Below are 20,558 nucleotides of genomic sequence, written 5' to 3'. Positions count from 1 at the left end.
ATTTGTGTGAAGTGAAAAATGTTTACTGATGACGTCATAACTAAAAATAAATAAAATAAAGTTTATTTCGTTTACAATAACCTTAATTAACAATAATCAGGGTTGGAGCCTGCTAGTAAGTGCAAAAACACCTGTGAAAAAAAGTGCAGAACTAAGTAAGCGACAAACTCCATAGAAAATGGTCATTTTTACGTTTGGCAAAACGTAGTATCCCATTTGACTATGTTGTCTTCTACTAGCCTATTGGGTAATAGGGTAACCGTAAAGGTCAATACTTACTCGATGATGTCTTTCCTTATGAGCTTGGGCACCTGCGGTCGGAACTCGTCCTCTGTGGGCTGCTCCTGACCTTCGTTACAGAACATCATGTAGTCCATCAGGTAGCGCACGTGGTTGATCTGGATAATATAGGGGATACATTAATATGGTGGGGGACCCTTACCCTTTGATCAACAATGCTACGAATAGCTGTCGTATTATATCGTCAAAAACGCCAAGCGAAATTGAACATCCATAACAATTTCAGCGAATCAAGACGACTACTTCAATTCGCGTAAATAACAATTTAAAACTTCTCAAAAATTTTCTTTTATGCGTAACTATAGATATCAATCCCGGGATACAAATAATTACTACAAATAAAATACATAAATAAATAATATTGGATAATCTCTAAAATCCGGGGATCGGCGAAAATTTACTCGAGATTTCCAGGACTGAAAAAGGTTCAGGATCCCGGTATTGTCAATGTCAAATCCCGAAATCGCGGGATCGGAAAAGAGTCTCGGGATTGAAATGTCTATGCGTGATTATCGCATTCTGTTTTTGGTCAGGTTATCGTAATGTCATTATTTACAGCAACGTTGAGAAATAACTAGTTATACTCAGTTTCAATCAGTAGTACAAGACAGTAATACTGGCTATAACTTGTTTTAGGGGCATTCCTCGATATTGATACCACAGCGTTAACATTTTTTATAAACAACTAGCGGCCGCCCGCGACTTCGTCCGCGTGGATTTTGGTTTCCGCGGTAAGAATTTCAGATTGTTTAAATGATTAAATTTAGGGTATAGACTCTAAAATTAATAATTGAATAAATCGTATATATACGTATCGTATAGGCCTGGCTTTTTTGTAGGACCATATAAGATAAACATTTTCATTATTTATCTTATATGGTCACGTTATACATATGTGTAACGGTTTTGTCAGCGCACGCCAGAATTGCTCGCAGATGGTAGATTTTTTCCTACTTACTTGACACTTATCATCACATTTTTGACAATTCACACAATATCTTTATAAATTGTAGCCTATGTGGTATTCTGATGTATAAGCTACATTATTGTAAAGTTTCATTAAAATCCATTCATTAGTTTTTGCATGAAAGAGTAACAAACATCCACACTCATAAACTTTCACATTTATAATATTAGTAAAATATTTCTGTACTCTTGACTCTCTCTCTCTCTCTCTAAGTAGTAAAATAGCCAATTGTTATAACTGACCGTGCCAATATCGTCGACGGAGAGGTCAGCGTCGATGTTGACGAGCACGTCGTGCTCCGGGAAGTACGGTGTGCCGTCTTCGGTGCTGCCCAGCCCGCACAGCGCTGACACGTAGCGCGTGCCCTCCGAGTTGCGACGGAACTCCGCCCTGATATCAAAAGGAGTTTGCTATTGATCCTCCTTCTTCTAAGTTTTTGTGAGGTCGATGACGGAACACTGGTGCCAGGGTCATTATTATCAGAGAGAAGAGCTCGCGTTAAGACTCGTCATAAACACATAAAATAACCCCCTTATAATTTTTTGACGCATGCGCTTTGGGTTTATTAATGGTACAGGGTAATAAATACCTGCAAAAAAATTTTACAACATTTGCATCTGACTACCAGATTACCAACTTCATCAACCCTGGTGTCAAAGTTATTATTGAGCCGCCAAACGCCGTGATGTGACTCATGTAACGACTACTTACATTAGTAAGTAGTAACCGGGACCATAGGATTAACGACGGTATCAAGTTCGTTCACTATGCGTCGATAGGCGATGATATGTAATATTCATTATGTAACTCACATAGGGCAGAATATCAGTGCGATGATGGCGGGAAGGCCGGGGATGTTGGGCATGAGGGTGGTGTGCCGCAGCGTCAGCTTGCTCGACGTCTCGTTCTGGCCGACGTCCGCTGCCACCACCAATCTGCAAACACATCTCTTAGTAATCTCTGCATACCACTGCAAAACTGATACATTATGCAAGGATTTAATAACACCGTACCTAAGTGATTCTAAGTTAATATCAAGTGGAAGTTTTATTAAATAATTTTTAGTATCTTTTTCTATCATGTGGGTTGTGAGGTGGAGTACCTCATCAACCCACCAGGGTTGACACCAGTCAGGGCCACTTTGTAACGACTACTTATTTACATCAGTAAGTAATAACCGGGACCAACGGCTTAACGTGCCTTCCAAAGCACGGATCATCTTACTTTCGGACAATCAGGTGATCAGCCTTTAATGTCCTAACCAAATTAGGGACCACAAAGTAATTTTTGTGATATATCCCCACCGGGAATCGAACCCGGGACCTCCAGATTCGGATTTTTAGTTCTATACTTATATTATCAGAATCATGAGCTGAATCATCCGACACAGTATTCAAAACGGTGTTCCTAACACCCTGTATCTTCTATACATCGTATCGTGAGGGTTGTGAAGAATTACCAACCTCATCAACCCTGGTGTCAGTGTTATTACCCTGTATGATACCGCTTGTTCACCATCTCCTTAGCGTTGTCCCGTGAACCCTATGATAGGTCGTCCACTTACCTAACTTCAGAGTGTGACAGGTGCGGTTTTTTACAGAAGCGACTCCCTGTCGGACCTTCCAACTCGCGAAGGGAAAAAAAGCCCAATACAGGTTAGGGCACATACCTCCGAAATGCATTTATCGGGAATGTAGTTTCCTTCACCTCTGAGCACATGACAATAATTTATGATCTCTTTTTTTTGACGTGACTTATTGTAGATTTGCCGCGTGGCTCTACTTGACCGGGCAAATGCGGAGCGCTGAGAGCTCTCACATGGTACAAAATTTAAGACAACAGGCCAAGTCAGTTGGTCAGTTGGTGGGTGCCAAGTTTGGCGCGACCCTCGGCTTAGGGCGTTGTCTGAGGAAAATATTTCAAAAAATTAATTGGGTCGATAGCGATAATCGCTGAATGAAGGGAATCGACGACCACGGGCTGAAGTGTTTGTTGTTGTTGTAAGGTAAATAATATCACGTGGTTTCCAGGATTTGTGACCGGTTAATGGCAATAGGCTGGCCCCCTGTTACATGGGACTTAAACATAGCTGGCGAGGAGTGCGTGTGTATATACTATATACATACATCTCGTTGTTATATCTACGCTATAGAATAGAATAGAAATAGTTTATTATGAAAGGACGCCACACACAAAAAGAAAGACAACAATATCATATAAAATTTCCACTAAAACAATTACAAAAAAGCAAGAAGGATGTTAGTCGAAATGATCATAAGATGGTGGTGGACGTCCTGAGATAAAAGGGCCTCACTCAGCACAAGTCGCGGCGCGAACCACGACGCTGATATTATGTGGACCCTATTGGGTGACGCACGAACATCGCGTTCCATAAACATGTGTCTGTGTTATTGTTTATTTCAAGAGGTTGTATATGTGAGCGTTATTTTACCTTTCGTATATCTCCTGTGGCTCCGTGTCCAGCAGCACGGAGTTGACAGAGTTCCACTCAATAGTCACCTCCTTCTCTCTACTCGCGTACATCAGGTTATGGAGCGTAGTCTCTAGGGGACTGAAACATTTTTTTTGTTATGACAGATGTACGTAGAGGGTCTATAATATGGATAAAGGTTCTGTGAAGTTCGCTTGCTGTCTACTCCTGTTGAGCTCGCTTCTACGCCATGTTGAGTTCAGGACGGAGCTATTGTTAGATGCTTTTCTCTTGACTGGGGTCACTGTAGTGTATAGGCTTGCACCAATGAGCTATTGGTTCAGTTATATCGACCATTACAGACGGCGATACGGCCCTCCACCTATCACGTTGGTCTAACAGAAAGCTCGGTGAGGTTTGGACACTTCGTTCATCTTGCGATGTATGTACCTCCGACTAACCCATGGGGATACAGTCGTGAGCTTAGTCTATATGTTTATTTTATGTATTTCAAATTGTGAGACAATCAGCTTAAATAACAATTTGTAAAATGCAAATAGTTTTTTATTTGTACATTAGCCAATGAAGTAGTGTAGAGTTATGTATGTATTCTACAGTACATGAGCATGTACCATCTTCATCACACATTTAGAGTATAAGCCTAGAAAGAAAACTATGATCTCCCGTCTCTCTCCCGCCTCGCCTAGCGGCCCATGCGTCCCGATCATTATTTAAGAGTTAAAGGATTTTGTGACGTAATTCATGAACATTTTATTACAATGTTTTTGGGGTTTGGGTGGGTTACTGACCTGAAGGGTCCTTTGAGGTAGACGTCAGAGATGCACTCTTTGAGCGCCGGCGGGGCCAGGTCCTGCATGTAGGTGTACGCTTGCTCCATTTGCTCCCGGTTGAATGCGCGTCTCTGCGCCATGTTCAGCTCAGTTGATGTCTGTCTGAGGTCGTGGTTTAACTGCGGACAAACGTATTTCAATTTCATCATGAATGTTATTTTTGTTGCATTACCTTTTTTAAGTTAAAAATATTAAATGGCCCCAATTCCTGCAGACACCTCCTAATTTAATTATACTTACATCAGTAAAAAAGCCATTCATCTAAAAAAAAAACAATATTGCTATTTCACATTTGTTTGCATAGCGCACTTGCTTTTATATAGGCAAGTGTCAAATTGCAACATTGCTTTTTTAGATGAATGGCTGTTTTACTGATGTAAGTATGTAGTCGTTACATGAGCCATGTCAGGGGCCTTTGGCTGGTGACCCCGCCGTGATTGTGTCAGACTTACTTTGGAGTCGTAGCTTTCTTCGGCGGGCACCGCAAGGCGTTGCTTCAGTAACACTTGGTTCAAGTTGACGCGACCGTTGTCCACTAGTAGTTCTATCGATATCACGCCATGGGTCACTGAGTATATCTGCAAACATTTTGAACCTATAGGCGATATAACTTACGTATGTGTCGACATTTTTTGCAGTTCAGAACAGAAAATGATAACCTCCTCCGTTTTTTGAAGTCGGTAATAAAGACCTGTTTCACCCTTTTAAAAAGTCTCATTTTATTTACTCGAAAGCTTTATATAATAGAAAAAAACATGTTTTTCTTCAATTATTTTAATATTGGCGCGAAAACGGTTGGTCACGTGACATTTTGCCCAGTGACGTCACATTTCAACAAACAATCTGTCAAACAATATAACTTAAAACCCGGCAGTTTTTGTTTATTTTGTGAAATGTGACGTCACACGAACCTCAATCATGGCCGCCCGTGTTTCGGGTCTTGTAAAAAAGTCGCATTCTTATTTTGTAAATAAAATATTTAAAAATGATCTCATTAAGAAACCAATTGGGTAAATTATTGTTAAATGATAAACTACCATATCTGACATATTTCATATTTTGTTACAACTATCAAGTAGTCAATTGAAAAGGCCTTACGACTAATATGCTGAAATGTATGTAATTTACCTTGCCAAGCAGATTCCCCTTGCTAGTGAGATCGTTGAAGAGTTTCTGGGCTTTGGGCGACCACTGTCCGTGAGGGTCGAGCAACGGCGATGGCGCGATCTCTGCCAAGACACACTGCATGGCCAACGGCGGCACATCCTGTGCTATGCCAGCTGGTAACTCGTACAGGTTGCACACGTTCAGACGTATCGTGTTCCCGTAGTCTATGAAGATCACCTGTTGGAAAATATCTTGTATAACAACGTAAATGCAGGAAGGGACTTCGTCGTCTTCAATTAAAACACTCTTTTTTAATGCGTCTTTTATTTTTGATCAGACCCACGCTACGCACCTTCACAATTCGCCATCTTATATATATCCTATATAAAATAAAAAGTAATACAATTTCCGCTTCCTATTTCCATCTCTCTCTCTCTCTCTCTCTCTCTCTCTCTCTCTCTCTCTCTCTCTCTCTCACACACACACACACATACTTTCTCGCTCCAAACGTTCCTTTTCATGCATCATACCTTTCCATTGCCACATAAAATATTATCACACCTGTATCCCCGAAGAGGTAAGCACAGGTGTATAGCTTACACCCACTCCTCGCCAGCTATGTTTTAGTTCCATGTAATAGGGAGCGAGGCTGCCCATTTCATATCAATTATCTATGAGCCAAACAGGAATTTAAACATATAAAGCCGGTTTTGAGCGCGAGCCGAGATTCGTACCCGTGATACTACTATCTTGTATAATGCTTAGGTTTGTAATAATTAAAAGAAAATGCGCTGTTATTGTTTTGATTTCGTGACGTCATCATGTGGTTCTAACATAACATAAGCTCACGGCTACATCACAATTGCGGTAGTCAGACATCCATCCATTACATCCATCGCAAAATGAAATAAGTACCCACACCTCACCAAGCTTTCTGTTAGACCTGAAATCTGAAAACTTACAGCAGAAATGTGTGTCGGCAGTTTAATAAAAGTGTATATGTCACCGTAAAATTGGAAATAACGTTAGATTATAATCTATCGATTTGAATCTCGCGAGATTGTGAACTGTCGAATAATTATGAATCGTATCATATTGCTTACAATTTAACGTATTATTTTAATCGGTAGATTATAATTTATCGAAGTGAAACCGTCAAATTGTGATACGAAACGCACCTCGCGTGCTATACCATAGAGTTACAAAACTATTAGAGTGAGCATAATGTTAATTTGGGATTCTCTTAAAATGCATAAATTTTTTTGTCATAATTTTAATTATCATAATCCTTTTTGCATAACGTCTTTTAGCATAATAGTTTTACTTTCCCATAATAACATCTAGGAATACTGGTTTGTTAGGTATAACTTATTTTTGGGATTAATAAATAGATATCCATAATTCTTTTTTAGAATAATAGTGTTTTGTCATAATTTTTACAAGGCATAACAGTAGGTTAGGGTGCGGCGGGGGTGGCCCTTGGGCCACCCCTATGCCGCCAGCATGTTTATCTTACACACGAAAAGTATACTGAATGATACGTTTCAGATTTTTTAATTTTGATACATTTTTTCTTACCATGTGATGTCAGAATTATTGATTACTTACTAAATAATTAATAAATACGTACTTGATTTCACAATCTTGAAGAGCATTTATTTTATTTGACTGACACCTGTGTTTTATTCCTAACTCTATGGACACAGAACGGTCTACTGTAAGGCCGACCAATCAGGGACAGCCGTCGGACAGTTGACAATTTGACAATTGTAAGATTGTGATTTAACAGTTTTACTTCGATAGATTATAATCTGACGAATAATAATACGTTAAATTGTAAGCAGTATATTACGTTTCACAATTTTTATCTAACGTTATTTACACGAGATAGATTATAATCTAACGTTATTTACAATTTTACGGTGACATATACAATACATGTTCTTTGTGGGTGCGTGTGTGTCAATGTGTATGAGATGAACAGAATCTAGAGGAATCTGACCGAAATACTACTTACGAACTAGTTACATACCTCGACCATATCCCTCGGCAGTAGCTTGGTGACTCTGACTCGGTGCATTCTCGTCCCTTTGGCCTCTACGAAGGGCCCCGCGAACAAGTCCCCCTCACACACCGGCCCCGTGTGAGCCAACAGAGGTGCCCGGTTCAACGACGTTTGGATTTGACGCAGCTCACTCGTCGTCGAATCGTCTTCATATTGCACCCAGAAACGGCCGACTGTTATTTTCTGTGGGTATTTCGGAAGGATTTATAACTCGTGCGCATTATAGTCCGCACGTTCTTATCACCGCCTTAGATGTGTGAGCGGCAGGGCGGGAGAGGTAGACAACCTTTTGACACATCTTTTGTTATCAAATGTCTAGTTCATTTTCAGGATATTTTTGTATTTTATAAGTCATAAATGCCTAAAAGATGTCTGACATCACACAGTATACTAACTAGTAATCACTACTTCAAATCTTAACACCATGTTAAAGCTGCCAAGCTGCTGTTGATAAGTACCTCGGATATCCGAAGTGGAAAATGAGTATCATCTACGTCCGGCAACCGCGGCACGATCTTTTGAATGTTGATGTCCATTTTCTCCATCTGAAGGACAGCAGCCAGCTCGTGGGCCTTTTCAGGTCTGAAGACAAACAAAAATAGTTAATGCGTTTGTAGTCAAAAATAAACATACGTCGAAAACTTGCAGTCCGTCCATTATGGAAATAAATGTTTCCTTTCTTTCCTTCTTTCTTGTGTGTGATGTGATGTCCTCGTAACAGACACACATACATAACATACATACATAAACTCACGCCTCCCACCGGGGTAAGCAGAGATTATGGAATTCCATTTGCTTCGATCCTGATACACTTCTCTTGCTTCCTCCGCATTCATCAATCGTTTCATACACGCACGCCAGATCGAGTGACTTTTTAAAATAAACAACATCTGAAAATATAAAGAAAACTCAACTTACGGCAGCAATGGAATCCTGATGTCCATCTTGAGTTGTCGCGCCTTGATGGCCTTGTACACCGGCAGCACCACTTGGCCGGGGATGGTGGGGTCCGTCTTCGTCGCGTTGTCCTTCGAACTCTTCATGTTCGCGTCGCTGAACGTCAAGTACACTTTCCTGTTGAAATATGAAAATATTACTTAAACAAGACTACTGGAAAGTGATGCTGGCATATAGCATTAGCCTCCTAAGATAGCTATAATGCTGTTTATATGGTGATGGGGTCATAGAATAAAGAATAATACTACCGATCGTCGTGGAGATCTTTGGGGGAGGCCTATGCCCAGCAGTGGGCGTCGTACGGCTGATGATGATAACTACGTATAGAACGGCAACTCTTGCCCTTTTCTATAAATATTATTGATAAATTTTATTTTTATACCTCTTAAAATATTTTATTTTCCCCAAAAAAGGTTTATATAATATAAAAAAGACATATTTTTCTTCAATTATTTTAAATTTCGCGCGAAAACGGTTGGTCACGTGACGTTTTGCCCAGTGACGTCATATTTCAACAAACAAAGAAACTGCCAAACAGTATACTCGTAACCTGACAGATAGTTTTTGTTTATTTTGTGAAATGTGACGTCTCACACGACGCTCAATCATGGCCGTCCGTGTTTCATGTCTTGTAATACACATAAAAATCGCATTCTTATTTTATATAAATAAAATATTTAAAAGTGATCTTTATAAAAAAACCAATTGGGTAAATTATTGTCGACTGATAAACTACCATATCCGACATATTTCATATTTTATTGTTACAACTGTCAACTGTGTATCAGACGCCAACCTCACCCCTTCTGGTTCTTACTTTGGTATTAAATAACCGTAAGTCGCTAAAAAGTAAATGAGTGAAGGCGTGGACAGTGTCTCGCTCTCACATACGAGTCAGGCGGTACACTGTAAGAAGGAAAATTTTGTATGGACTGTCGGAAGTGTCATAAGGTATGCATCAGCTCAGCATCATAACGGCCTCTGTAGTCCAGTGGTAGAGCGTTGGGCTCACAAGGGACCCGGGTTCGAATCTTGGCAGGCACATGGGTCGTTCTTCTTTTTTATCGACAATAAAAAGACATTTTCTCGATTTATCGGATTTAACATCTTTAAAATTATAACGGCAATAAATATTTTAAAACATCATATAAAGATGTGTCTGTAGAGGACTATTTAGTGGTTTTCTTCATCTTGGTAACATACTTTTCTTTGCAGGCGCATTCCAAAAAATATTGTGACAGAGTGGCCCTTTTCATCGGAGACAGCATTTCAATTTACCACTCTGTCACATAATTTTGTGAAAAACGATCAAGCTACGTTAATAACTAATTGAGGAACCGATTAGTATTTTGCTTGTATTTTGAGTATAATAAGATAACTATATTTTTGGACAATCAAAACATGAAATAAAATTCTAAAACATAACTTATCAGAAGCAGAACGAAGGACAGATCATTGTCGATAAAAAAGAAGAACAACCCACATACCCTAAAAATCACTTTGGGAAAACATTGTTACAACCCTAGTTAGAACATTGCTGATCACAGATTGACCGAGAGTAAGATGCTTCGGAGCGCTCGGCATCATTTATAACTTATAACATAACATAACAAATACTTTATTGCACAAACAGAAAAAAACAAAATACAAAACAAAAGAGAAATAGAATGAGTACAATAGGCGGCCTTATTGCTAAGTAGCAATCTCTTCCAGGCGACCTTTAAGTATAGGAGATATTGAATATTATGTAATATAGCGGGATAGTGCAGCGTGGGAATACTTGTACGTATAAAAATAAACACACTTTCGACTACATAAACTACATAACAATAATGTATTATTATAATTGTTATAATGAATTTATGTGTTAATCGCACTATTCTCTCACTTCTTGGCTCATTACTAACATTCCCATAGGCTGTCCTAATTGTGCGCCAGCACTAATTAACTGTTTTTCTTCACGACTTACATTCATGAAAGTCATACTCTGCATAGTATCAGACTACAAGTATATTGTAGAATTTTCACCGCTGTCTATGGTAGCAATGGGCGTAAATGTATAATCACTCACGGGCTCAGCTTCTCGAAGGTAACGCGGGGCTCGTCACCAATCTGTTTCATAACGGCCTTCTTGATGGATGCCGCGTAGATCTCGCCCGGCTGGTTGTCCGGGAAGTTCTTCAAGTATACCTGCAGTTAAATAGGTATGTTAGTAGAGGATAGCAACAATCTTATTGTTACAGATAAAAGCGAGACAGACAGGCCGCGCGCGATCCCCCTCCGATTTACGATGGAATGCGGCTTACGATGGAAAATTCCACTTGATATTAACTTAGAATAATAATTTCACTTACACCCCGTACAGGTACGTATAGGTGCTAATGATACCGTAACGAATAATGAGGATGATTCAGACCATGATTCTGAGTTGATATAAAGTGAAATTTTAGTGTTTCCTTTTAAATTATTTTCAGTATCACACTTTTGCGACGGAAAATTCCACTTGATATCAACTCAGAATCGTGGTCTGAATCACCCCTCAAAGTTTTTGTTACGACGTCACCAACACCCTGTATAGGCTATTTGTGTTTATATTAATTATCTTTGAAGCTGTGTGAAGTTGAATGTTGATCGTACCGTATTTCTCGGGTCGTGTCCTCCCAGCGTGCGCACGGCTTCACGCTCGCGGTCCTCGTTTTGAGACACCTGCACGAAGTACTGCGGGTAGACTGCGCCCGCCATTATTATCTGAAACAATTTGATTAAGTTCAATGTGAAAATTGTAGTATTGTAGTATTAAATTCAGAACTTTAAATTGACAACATTTCATTTTTACTAAGGTTCCTTAAATCGAAAACCATTTCGAGATATTTCTATGATTTACACAAAACACATTTTTTCAGATTTTTTAAGTCAGTAATAATAGAAATATATTGAAAAATCCACGAGGTCAGAAGAGGAAGGCAGAATAAGTTCAGACCTTTTCATAAAAACTATAAAAAAAAGTAAATGTCATACATAACATGACGCTTTGTTTGTGACACAATACAACATAACCTAATCTTTAAAAAGGGCGGGAAACGTCGAACTTGGCGGTCACGGTTTTTTCATTTCTCTATTTTTATTAATTTTATAACTTGTTTTGGATCAGTTAGGTAGTTAGTGTATATATAGTATATCTATTAGTGTGTATATAAATTAGTTTGAGTGTATATATTCCGGGATATCTCGGTAAGTGAACTTTTTCTTTTTTCTCTACGATGGATCCCCCCGAAGACCCGGGGGGAACTGCTCCCGATATTGCTCTCACAGTAACAATATCTAATAATGAGGCTAGTATGGATACTGATTGCTCCCTCACACAAAACACTGGTGGACGTAAGAGAGCTTCTGCTCGTAGAATGTGCAAACATTGTAATAAAAGACGTAGAAAGCATCATGAAGGTAAGAAGGTCAGGGAAAGTGACTGTCATTGCACAGTAGCTTCCTCCCTCCCTCAAACATCACCAAGTACGAGCGCTCACGACCATGGCTTTGATGATAGCATATCTATTACTCCCAATGTTGAGAATATTGAAAAAATAAATTCTTCCCCTCCTCAGCCCTCAGTGGCAAGATTGGTTTATCAATCATCAGATGCGGCTCCTTTTGTCATTCACGTTCAGAAAAAACAAACATTACCAGACGATAACACCTCCTTACATCCAGTCACCTTTGGTCGTTTTCTGAAAAGAAACGCAATCAATAACCTTATAAATGGTAGCCTCAAGAGAATAGGAAGAAATAGGCTTTCAGTCTCTTTCTCAAATTTTCAAGATGCTAATTCTTTCTTAAACAATCCCAATATTGAGTCTGAAAATTATAAGGCATTTATTCCTTCATTCAATGTCACACGTATGGGAATAGTTAGAGGTGTCCCTGCTGAATGGTCAGATGAGGAAGTACAGGAAAATATTTCTGTCCCAATAGGTTGTGGCAAAATTCTTAAAATAAGAAGGCTAAAAAGAAAGATAGAGGTTGACGGTAAAAGTCAACTTAAAACTACTGAATCAGTTGTGGTTACATTTGATGGTCAAGTTTTACCAAAGCGAATATTCATGTGCTATACATCATTAACGGTAGATCTTTATATATACCCAACTATTCAATGCTATAATTGCTGTCGATTTGGTCATGTGAAGGCTCAATGCCGGTCCAAGCCCAGATGTTACAAGTGTGGCCAAGGTCATACTGGTGACACTTGTCATATTCAGGAGGATGATTATAGTTGTTGCCTTTGCAAAGGTTCACATTTTGCCATTAGTAAAAAGTGCCTGGAATTGGAAAGACAAAAAGCTATTAAAGAAACTATGGCAAAAAGCTGTGTATCCTATGCGGAGGCATCAAAGTTTCATCCGCCTATTTCTCGTAAGTCATATGCTGATGCTTTGCTCACTTCCTCTAATGTATCCTCTTCTACTACAGCCTCTCAAAATGAATTCCTGAACACCAGTCATTCTATTGCAAATTCAACTCAGCAGACATCTTATAAAAAAACCGTTTTTATAAAACCCAAATCGCCTCCTAAACAAACACATGGCTATGACCGAACTGCTCATGAAGCTCTGATTAAAGATTATAATGTACCAGAACCATCTAATGGTTGTGCCCTAAATTATAAAGATGACTCATCAAATGTTAGTAATATACTTGATTTGATTTTATCTCTTATTAACTCTCTGTTTCAATCTAACGTTTTATCACCGTCCCACGCTGCCCCTGTAATTAATGCAATCACTCAGTTTTTCAACAAACACAATAATGGACAAAATCCTTCAGTGGAATTGCCGCAGTGTAACATCTAAAAAATCTGATTTAATATACTTAATTAATAAATATAAGCCTCGTATTCTTGCCTTACAAGAAACTTGGCTTAAGCCAAGTTATTCATTCCGAATTCCTGGTTATGCCTGTCTTAGGGAAGATCGCTCTGATGGGTATAATGGAGTTGCTTTGCTTGTCAAACATGCACTTCCTTTTACACATTTTCCTATCCCTAATCATTCTAATGAATTCTCAGTTATTGCAGTTTCCATAGACAACATTTGTTTTGTGTCTATTTACATCCCACACCCTTCAGCCCTCATTATTCAAGAAGTAGTGGACATTTTCTTAACCCTTCCTAAGCCCTTTATTATATTAGGTGACTTTAATTGTCACCACCAGGCATGGGGAAGTTCACTATGTAATAGCGTAGGTAATTTACTTTTAGACCTTCTTGATTTTCAAAATCTATGTATTCTTAATTCAGGTTCTCCTACACGTCGTTCAGATCCAGGACAGTCAATTAGCGCTCCTGACTTGTCCATTTGTTCCTCCAGTTTAGCACCCTTATTCACTTGGGAAACACTTTCTCTTACCTATGGAAGTGACCACTTCCCAATTATACTGTCATTTACATTCAATTTCTCTATTAATAAACCATATCCTAAAAAGAAACCACGTTTAAAATATTGTCTGACCGACGCTGATTGGCGTCTTTTTGGTGAGCGTTTGGAAAGCAGAGCTACTGATCTCCCCAATTTAAATCAGGGCGATGAATCTTTCTGTGCTGAAGCTCTGGCTAAGGCAATTATTGAGGTAGCTGATGAAACGTTTCCTCATAAAAAAGAGATGACGGATTTTATTCCATCTCCTCCATGGTGGGATAGTGAATGCACGATTGCGGTCAGGAGGAGAAAGGAGGCTGAATTGAGATATTGTGAATGTTCTACTACGGAAAATTTTAATTTGCTTTCTGAAATAATGTCAAATACTCGTAAACTTTTTAAGACCAAAAAATTTGAGAGCTGGAAATTATTTTGTTTATCCATATCTCCTAGTGTTAATTCATCTCTTGTATGGCGGAATATTAGGAGATTTAGATACGGTTTCAAGGAAACGTCATCTACTTTCCTTCCTCCTTCCTTGACTGATCCTTTTTTAAATAGATTGGCTCCACCATCTGTCCCTGAGAAAATAATAATTCCAATGTCCCTTCCTGTTGAAATTATTTCTAATCCTATTGGTCTTAATAGTCCATTTTCATTATCGGAACTAAAAGGAGTGTTGGAGAACGTAAGGGATTCAGCCCCAGGGTTAGACGGAATCCCTTATTCATTTATTGCTCACCTCAGTGATGATACCCTGTCCTATTTTTTAAGTTTAATTAATTCTATAATGGTAACGGGTAATATTCCTACTTCATGGAAAACCCAGCTGATTATTCCCATACTTAAACCCAACAAAAATCCCTCTGATTGTTTCTCTTATCGCCCAATAGCCCTCTCTTCTGTTTTAATGAAAATCAGTGAACATTTAGTTAAAGATCGGTTGGAATGGTTCATTGAAAGCAATCAATTGCTCAGTGAAAGTCAATTTGGATTTAGGAAGAGCAAAAGCACTATTGATAGCATTAGTATTTTTGTCACTGATATCCGTATAGCATTTTCTAAAAATCATTCTTTAGTTGCAGCATTTCTTGATATAAATGCTGCTTATGATAATGTTATTGTGAGTATTTTAAAAAATAGGCTTAATGATTTAAACGTTCCGATAATGCTGTGTAACTTTATTGTAAACATGTTATCAGAGAGATTTGTTAATATTTCCTTAGAAGATGGTGGCACCAAGTCTAGATATGTTTGGAAGGGTCTGCCTCAAGGATCTGTTCTCAGCCCATTATTATACAATATTTATACTTCAAACTTGGAGTCAGCTTTGGATAGTAATGTACAAATATTACAATACGCTGACGATTTATTATTATACTATACACATCAATCCGTGCAAAAAGCTTGTTCTTCTTTATCTTGTTCATTAAACCTGTTAAAGAAATGGTTGGATAGTAACGGTCTGGAATTATCCCCTACCAAAAGTTCAGTAGTACTGTTTTCTAGAATGCGATTACCGCCGCCAATATCCATTTATTATAATAATACTGAAATTCCTGTTAAGACCAACGTCAAATTCCTAGGTGTTATACTAGATTCCAAAATGACTGGCATTCCCCACTGCGAGTATATTGTAAACAAATGTGAACGCTTACTGAATATTCTAAGGTGTCTTTCAGGAGTTTGGTGGGGGGCCCATCCATTCTGTATGAAACTACTTTACAATGCTTTAATAAGGAGTTTACTGGATTACGGTACTTTTTTGTTGGAACCTGGTAGTACAGTCGCATTCAAAAAACTAGACTCTATCCAATCAAAAGCTCTTAGACTAGTCTCTGGTGCCATGAAATCAAGTCCTATTAATGCTCTCCAGGTAGAGTGTGTAGATCCCCCTTTACAACTTCGACGACAGTATCTTTCCGATTCCTTTTTATTTCGTTCCCTTCAGTTCTCCAGTCATCCTCTTCATTCTAAGCTCAGATTACTGTCTGACTATGCTTCATCTGCCAGTTATTGGTTACACAAATCTATACCGTGTCTCGTTAACAGTTTTAGGAAATTTATTAATTTTCAGGCTCCTACCCATCAGTTTCCTTCTTCCCCACTTTTCTGTACAAATTTTGAGGCATTAATAATTTCCCCGGATGTTCGTTTAGATTTAGGAATAGTAAAGGATGACCCATTTGCTAACATTACTTTTAATAATCTGTTAGAAGAAAATTGGCCGGATTGTCATTACATATTCACTGATGCCTCTAAACATTCCTCTACTGGCTGTGTAGGGGTGGGTGTTTTTCATTCTCAATATGATATTGTACAAAGAGTAAAACTTCCTCCTGAATCTTCTGTGTTTACAGGCGAGTGTTATGCCATATTTAAAGCCCTTGAATATATCTTAATTTTTAAACTAACTAAATCAGTAATATTTTCCGATGCTAGGAGTGCTTTGCAAGCTCTAATTAGGTTCCCTTTTCGATCTAAATCTTTCCCTATAATCATTGATATTCGGGACAAATTGTTTAAATGTCAACAATTAGGATATTCAGTTTCTTTTGCATGGATTCCTGGCCACAATAACATTCCTGGTAATATAAAAGCAGATCAACTAGCCAATAGGGCTGTTGACGATGGTGACTTGTTTCCCTATAAGAATTACTGCCACGACCTGGGTTCTCTGCCAAGGGTATATCTCCGAGATCAGTGGAAGCAATCTTGGATAAGGAGCTCTGAGTCAAAAGGAAAATATTACTTCTCTATTCAAAGAGACATTCCTGCTAAACCCTGGTTTTTTAAATTGAAGTTGTGCAAACGTGCTACTAGTACAATCATTAGAATGCGATTGGGTCATGTTTGTTCTCCAGCTCATCTTGCCAGACTTCAGATAATTCAGAGCGATGCTTGTGAGTGCGGTACAGGTGTAGGTGATATTAATCATCTATTTCTTTCGTGTCCTCTCCTTGACCATACCCCTTTATATACATTTCTCCATTCTTTAAAAGTTCCTCTTCCTACTTCCATCCCTGTTCTGTTGCACAGTATGAATCCAGATATATACAAATATTTATCTATATGTATTATTAATAATGACCTTAAACTATAAATATCTCCATTATTTTATTCTAATTATTTATATAGAATTCCTGTTATATTTATTTTATCCTCCACCTTTCTGATCCTTTTTCTTTCCAAATTCCGTTCCTTGTTTTTCCTACGAATCCGTTTCCCTATCTTTGTCTGTGGCAAATGCGCAAGCCGCGCGAAGCCAAAACTTAAGAAAAAAAAAAAAAAAAAAAAAAACCTAATCTTTCTTTCTGTACTGTTTTTATTTTTCTGCGCCAATGAAGGTTTCCGACGGTTTTACGATGGCGGACAGCCGAAATCTTCCTAGAGTAGATTATATGATGTTGTTGCAATACATGCGTGAAAAATGCAGACGATTTATTTTTTGTTAGCTTTAAGGCAAGACTGAATAAGAATAGGCACCTTCTGGGGAAGGTCGTTACACCGCCGGCACTTTCTCAACCTGTGACTATTCAAATCATACCGTGCTCAGTAAATCGGGTGTTTGAAGACATTTTTCAAATGCGAATGTAAATATCTTGAATTTCGTCAAAGCTATCATATATTGTAATTAATATGATTGGAGAACTTATTTTATGAACTTGTTCGTGAAGGGCCATGGTGTAACAATAAGTTTGTTGCTATCCTCTTCTAACATACCTAAGTCCAACTGAACAAACGCTTTAGTTTTTTTTTAAAACAGCAACATAATATAAGCTCACAAAAATTACTGTAATCAAATATTGAATTTACCTTGAGCACAAGCGCTTGTTCAGTCCGGTCCCAAGGTGAGCTTTCCTTCTGCACTTCAATGCCTTCCCTGGACAGTCGCATCTTCAACTCGCGCACCAGGTCACGGAGCTCCCTCAGCGAACGCACTTGCAGGAAGAACCGACGCGCCCATTGCACCTCGTTCTGACCAGACTGCTCGAAGTACTTTTGCTGGTTCAGGTGGTTCCACACCTGGTGACACAAGGAGCTTATGTTAGTGATAGGCGAATAGAAATGATTCATTCATTCGAATGGGGAAAAAAGTTATTAGGTGTTCGGTGGAGATATCCAGGTCATTACCCCGAGTTTTCAAAGGTTTCTGTACCGGCTTGGCTCAACCACTGCTACTGATATTTGGGATCGGTTTTGGCTTAATTTTACTTGCTCTCCGAAGGTTTCGTTTTATCCCGTTTTCCTGCCACTTCCTGGGAGGCCTCAGGTCTCGGGAACGATACCCTACTAATGAAGCACGGTGAACATCAATTTGAAAATAGCTGATCACACTTGTTCATCTGTCCATCGGGCTAGTAGTACCTCAGTAACAAAATGAAACTAACCTTGTAAACATTGTAGAACGCGATGCAGTCGCTGGTGGACCCGTCAGCCCACGTCAGCTTGGAGTTGTACCCGTTCAGTCGCTCGCGGAAGTGGAAGCTGAACATGTTCTTTACAGACATGGACGCCGCTGGAAATATAATGAGGATAAAAAGTAAAAGCCCAAACGTAGGCGGCAGCACTGTTGAATGTTCCTAAATTTTGACAGTTCTCCATACTGTCCAGCTAAAATTCGTGGTAAATTGCAATAAAATGTGGAGCAACGTGGAGTGTAACTTGTCTGAAGGACGAGTATCGAAGAAGAAAAGCAGCCAGTTCGAAAAAGGAATGATGGAAAATAAGTTTTTCTAAGTTTTCTTCTTTCCGATCTTTAGGGAATAAATATAATACTATGATTTTGAGTATAAAACACTGCGCAAAGGGAGAGTGTTAAAATATAATCAAAACAATACGTTTGTTTCTCAAATAGTATGGAAAACTGTCAAAATTTAAGAACATACAACAGTAGAGCCACCTGATGGGAGAAATAGGCAGTTTTTATCCTCGAGTTCTCTCCACCTCTATCTTGCGCTAAGCGTAAGAGAAGAACGGGGCTATTTTTAGATTTGTTACACCAAAAAAATATAAGAGGAAGAAGTTGGCGTGTAGTCCCGTTACGAACACTCCGGTTTATGATGTTTACGTCATTTCTTATTGCACCGTGTCATTGACGCTTTCGTCGCACATCAATCACATTAAATTTAGCCAAAATCGATACCATTCCCACAAGTACATAAACATATATAAATAGCCTATATACGTCCCACTGCTGGGCACAGGCCTCCCCTCAATCAACCGGAGGGGGTATGGAGCATACTCCACCACGCTGCTCCAATGCGGATTACTTAACAATTCCAAAAAAACTTTTAAACTTTTAAGTGAGTATTTATATTTATTGTAGTGTTTGTCAAGCCCGAACGAGCGTGTTAACACGCTGCGGGTTTAAGTACCATCCGAGTCAGATTTTCTCGATAGAATTTTCTCTTTATGAGTTTCTCTAAGAACGGGTGGGTGCTTTAAAAACAAAAACAATATAATTGTAGTTATTCGTGAAGATACTACACTCGTCCGATGCATACCACACGTCTTTCACGTCCATTGGTGAACTGTACACTATTACTTACCCATGATGATACTCTCCTCCAGACATCCGTAGATGTGTCCCAGCATGATGAGCTTGGAGGCTCGCACGTCCAGCGGCAGCTTGGCCATCACGCGGCCCAGGTAGGTGATATCACCGTCAGATGCAGACCACACGTCGTTCAACGTCTTCTTTAGGGCTCCCATCTATGCGGACGGTAGATTAATTTATTAGTGCATGTGGAATTTTGTAGGTTTTATCACGGTACAACAAAACAAAGTATGCTCAAAAGTGACAGCTAACATTACAAGGCCGCTGACGTCATCACACCCTCCGTAGCCAATTTTAGTCAGAGATAAGGTTAAAATTTGTCCACAATCTCACTTGATGGTAAGTGACGATGTACACACAATAAGCATTGGTTAGCGACTGCAAACGTATTAACGGTCACATAGCCAATGCTTATTCATAGTGGCATAGAGAACAACACTGCGGTAACTCTCCGTCCCGCACCAATTCGTATCCGGTGCCGAGCTATATTTACCTCACCCCCTCTGGGTCTTCGTTTAGTATACACGGCCAAATGCACTAAGGAATAAGGGGAGCGCGCGCGTACTGTCTGTCTCTTTCGCACTTTCGCGGTAAGGCGGCACACAATGAATTTTTTGTACAGAGTGTCTGGGATGTGAAACTGGTATGTTACCTCTTTGAGCACTAATATGGTGCGGTGTATATTGGACATGTCGGGCGGGTCCATGGCGAGGGCGAGGGTATCGGCGGGTGGGCCGATATCTAACATCTTGGCCAACAGCACCAGGCGCTCCAGCGGACAGCGCAGGATCTCCGGACGGCACTCTTGGTTGAAGTTGTCCTGTAGGAACATAGTTAAAGGAATCATGAAATGGGTGTGAATACTCGGAAGATACGCGGCGGTGCTGTGTAGCTTTATCGCACTTTCCTATG

General features: G+C 39.3%; 2 protein-coding genes across 3 annotated transcripts in view; one reads left to right on the top strand and one right to left on the bottom strand.

The window, feature by feature from the left end:
• Positions 1 to 20,558, bottom strand: part of LOC126374963 (probable ATP-dependent RNA helicase spindle-E) — a 31,009-nt gene that overhangs the window by 3,904 nt on the left and 6,547 nt on the right. For both annotated transcript variants that reach the window (XM_050021762.1, XM_050021761.1), the window contains exons 10-25: positions 20,299 to 20,466; positions 19,639 to 19,801; positions 18,478 to 18,605; positions 17,903 to 18,112; positions 11,316 to 11,426; positions 10,750 to 10,868; positions 8,640 to 8,795; positions 8,180 to 8,303; positions 7,689 to 7,904; positions 5,678 to 5,893; positions 5,002 to 5,127; positions 4,508 to 4,668; positions 3,720 to 3,839; positions 2,080 to 2,202; positions 1,510 to 1,657; positions 280 to 398 (exon numbers count right to left, since the gene is read on the bottom strand). In XM_050021762.1, the coding sequence (XP_049877719.1) occupies positions 280 to 398; positions 1,510 to 1,657; positions 2,080 to 2,202; positions 3,720 to 3,839; positions 4,508 to 4,668; positions 5,002 to 5,127; positions 5,678 to 5,893; positions 7,689 to 7,904; positions 8,180 to 8,303; positions 8,640 to 8,795; positions 10,750 to 10,868; positions 11,316 to 11,426; positions 17,903 to 18,112; positions 18,478 to 18,605; positions 19,639 to 19,801; positions 20,299 to 20,466 (2,408 nt within the window). The remainder of the gene's footprint in view (positions 1 to 279; positions 399 to 1,509; positions 1,658 to 2,079; positions 2,203 to 3,719; positions 3,840 to 4,507; positions 4,669 to 5,001; positions 5,128 to 5,677; positions 5,894 to 7,688; positions 7,905 to 8,179; positions 8,304 to 8,639; positions 8,796 to 10,749; positions 10,869 to 11,315; positions 11,427 to 17,902; positions 18,113 to 18,477; positions 18,606 to 19,638; positions 19,802 to 20,298; positions 20,467 to 20,558) is intronic.
• LOC126374965 (uncharacterized) lies at positions 14,715 to 17,368 on the top strand. The gene has a single exon (XM_050021765.1). It carries the CDS (start codon positions 14,877 to 14,879, stop codon positions 17,187 to 17,189), a length of 2,313 nt encoding a protein of 770 aa, XP_049877722.1. The 5' UTR covers positions 14,715 to 14,876; the 3' UTR covers positions 17,190 to 17,368.

The sequence above is a fragment of the Pectinophora gossypiella genome, chromosome 18 (assembly GCF_024362695.1).
Source record: "Pectinophora gossypiella chromosome 18, ilPecGoss1.1, whole genome shotgun sequence".
In the NCBI taxonomy this organism is placed as follows: Eukaryota; Metazoa; Arthropoda; class Insecta; order Lepidoptera; family Gelechiidae; genus Pectinophora; species Pectinophora gossypiella.
This window is presented reverse-complemented; position numbering and strand designations above follow the sequence as displayed.

Bases quoted from the DNA above. Each gene is read 5' to 3' on its own strand.
- LOC126374965 (XM_050021765.1), top strand. From the start codon at position 14,877: ATGGTAACGGGTAATATTCCTACTTCATGGAAAACCCAGCTGATTATT.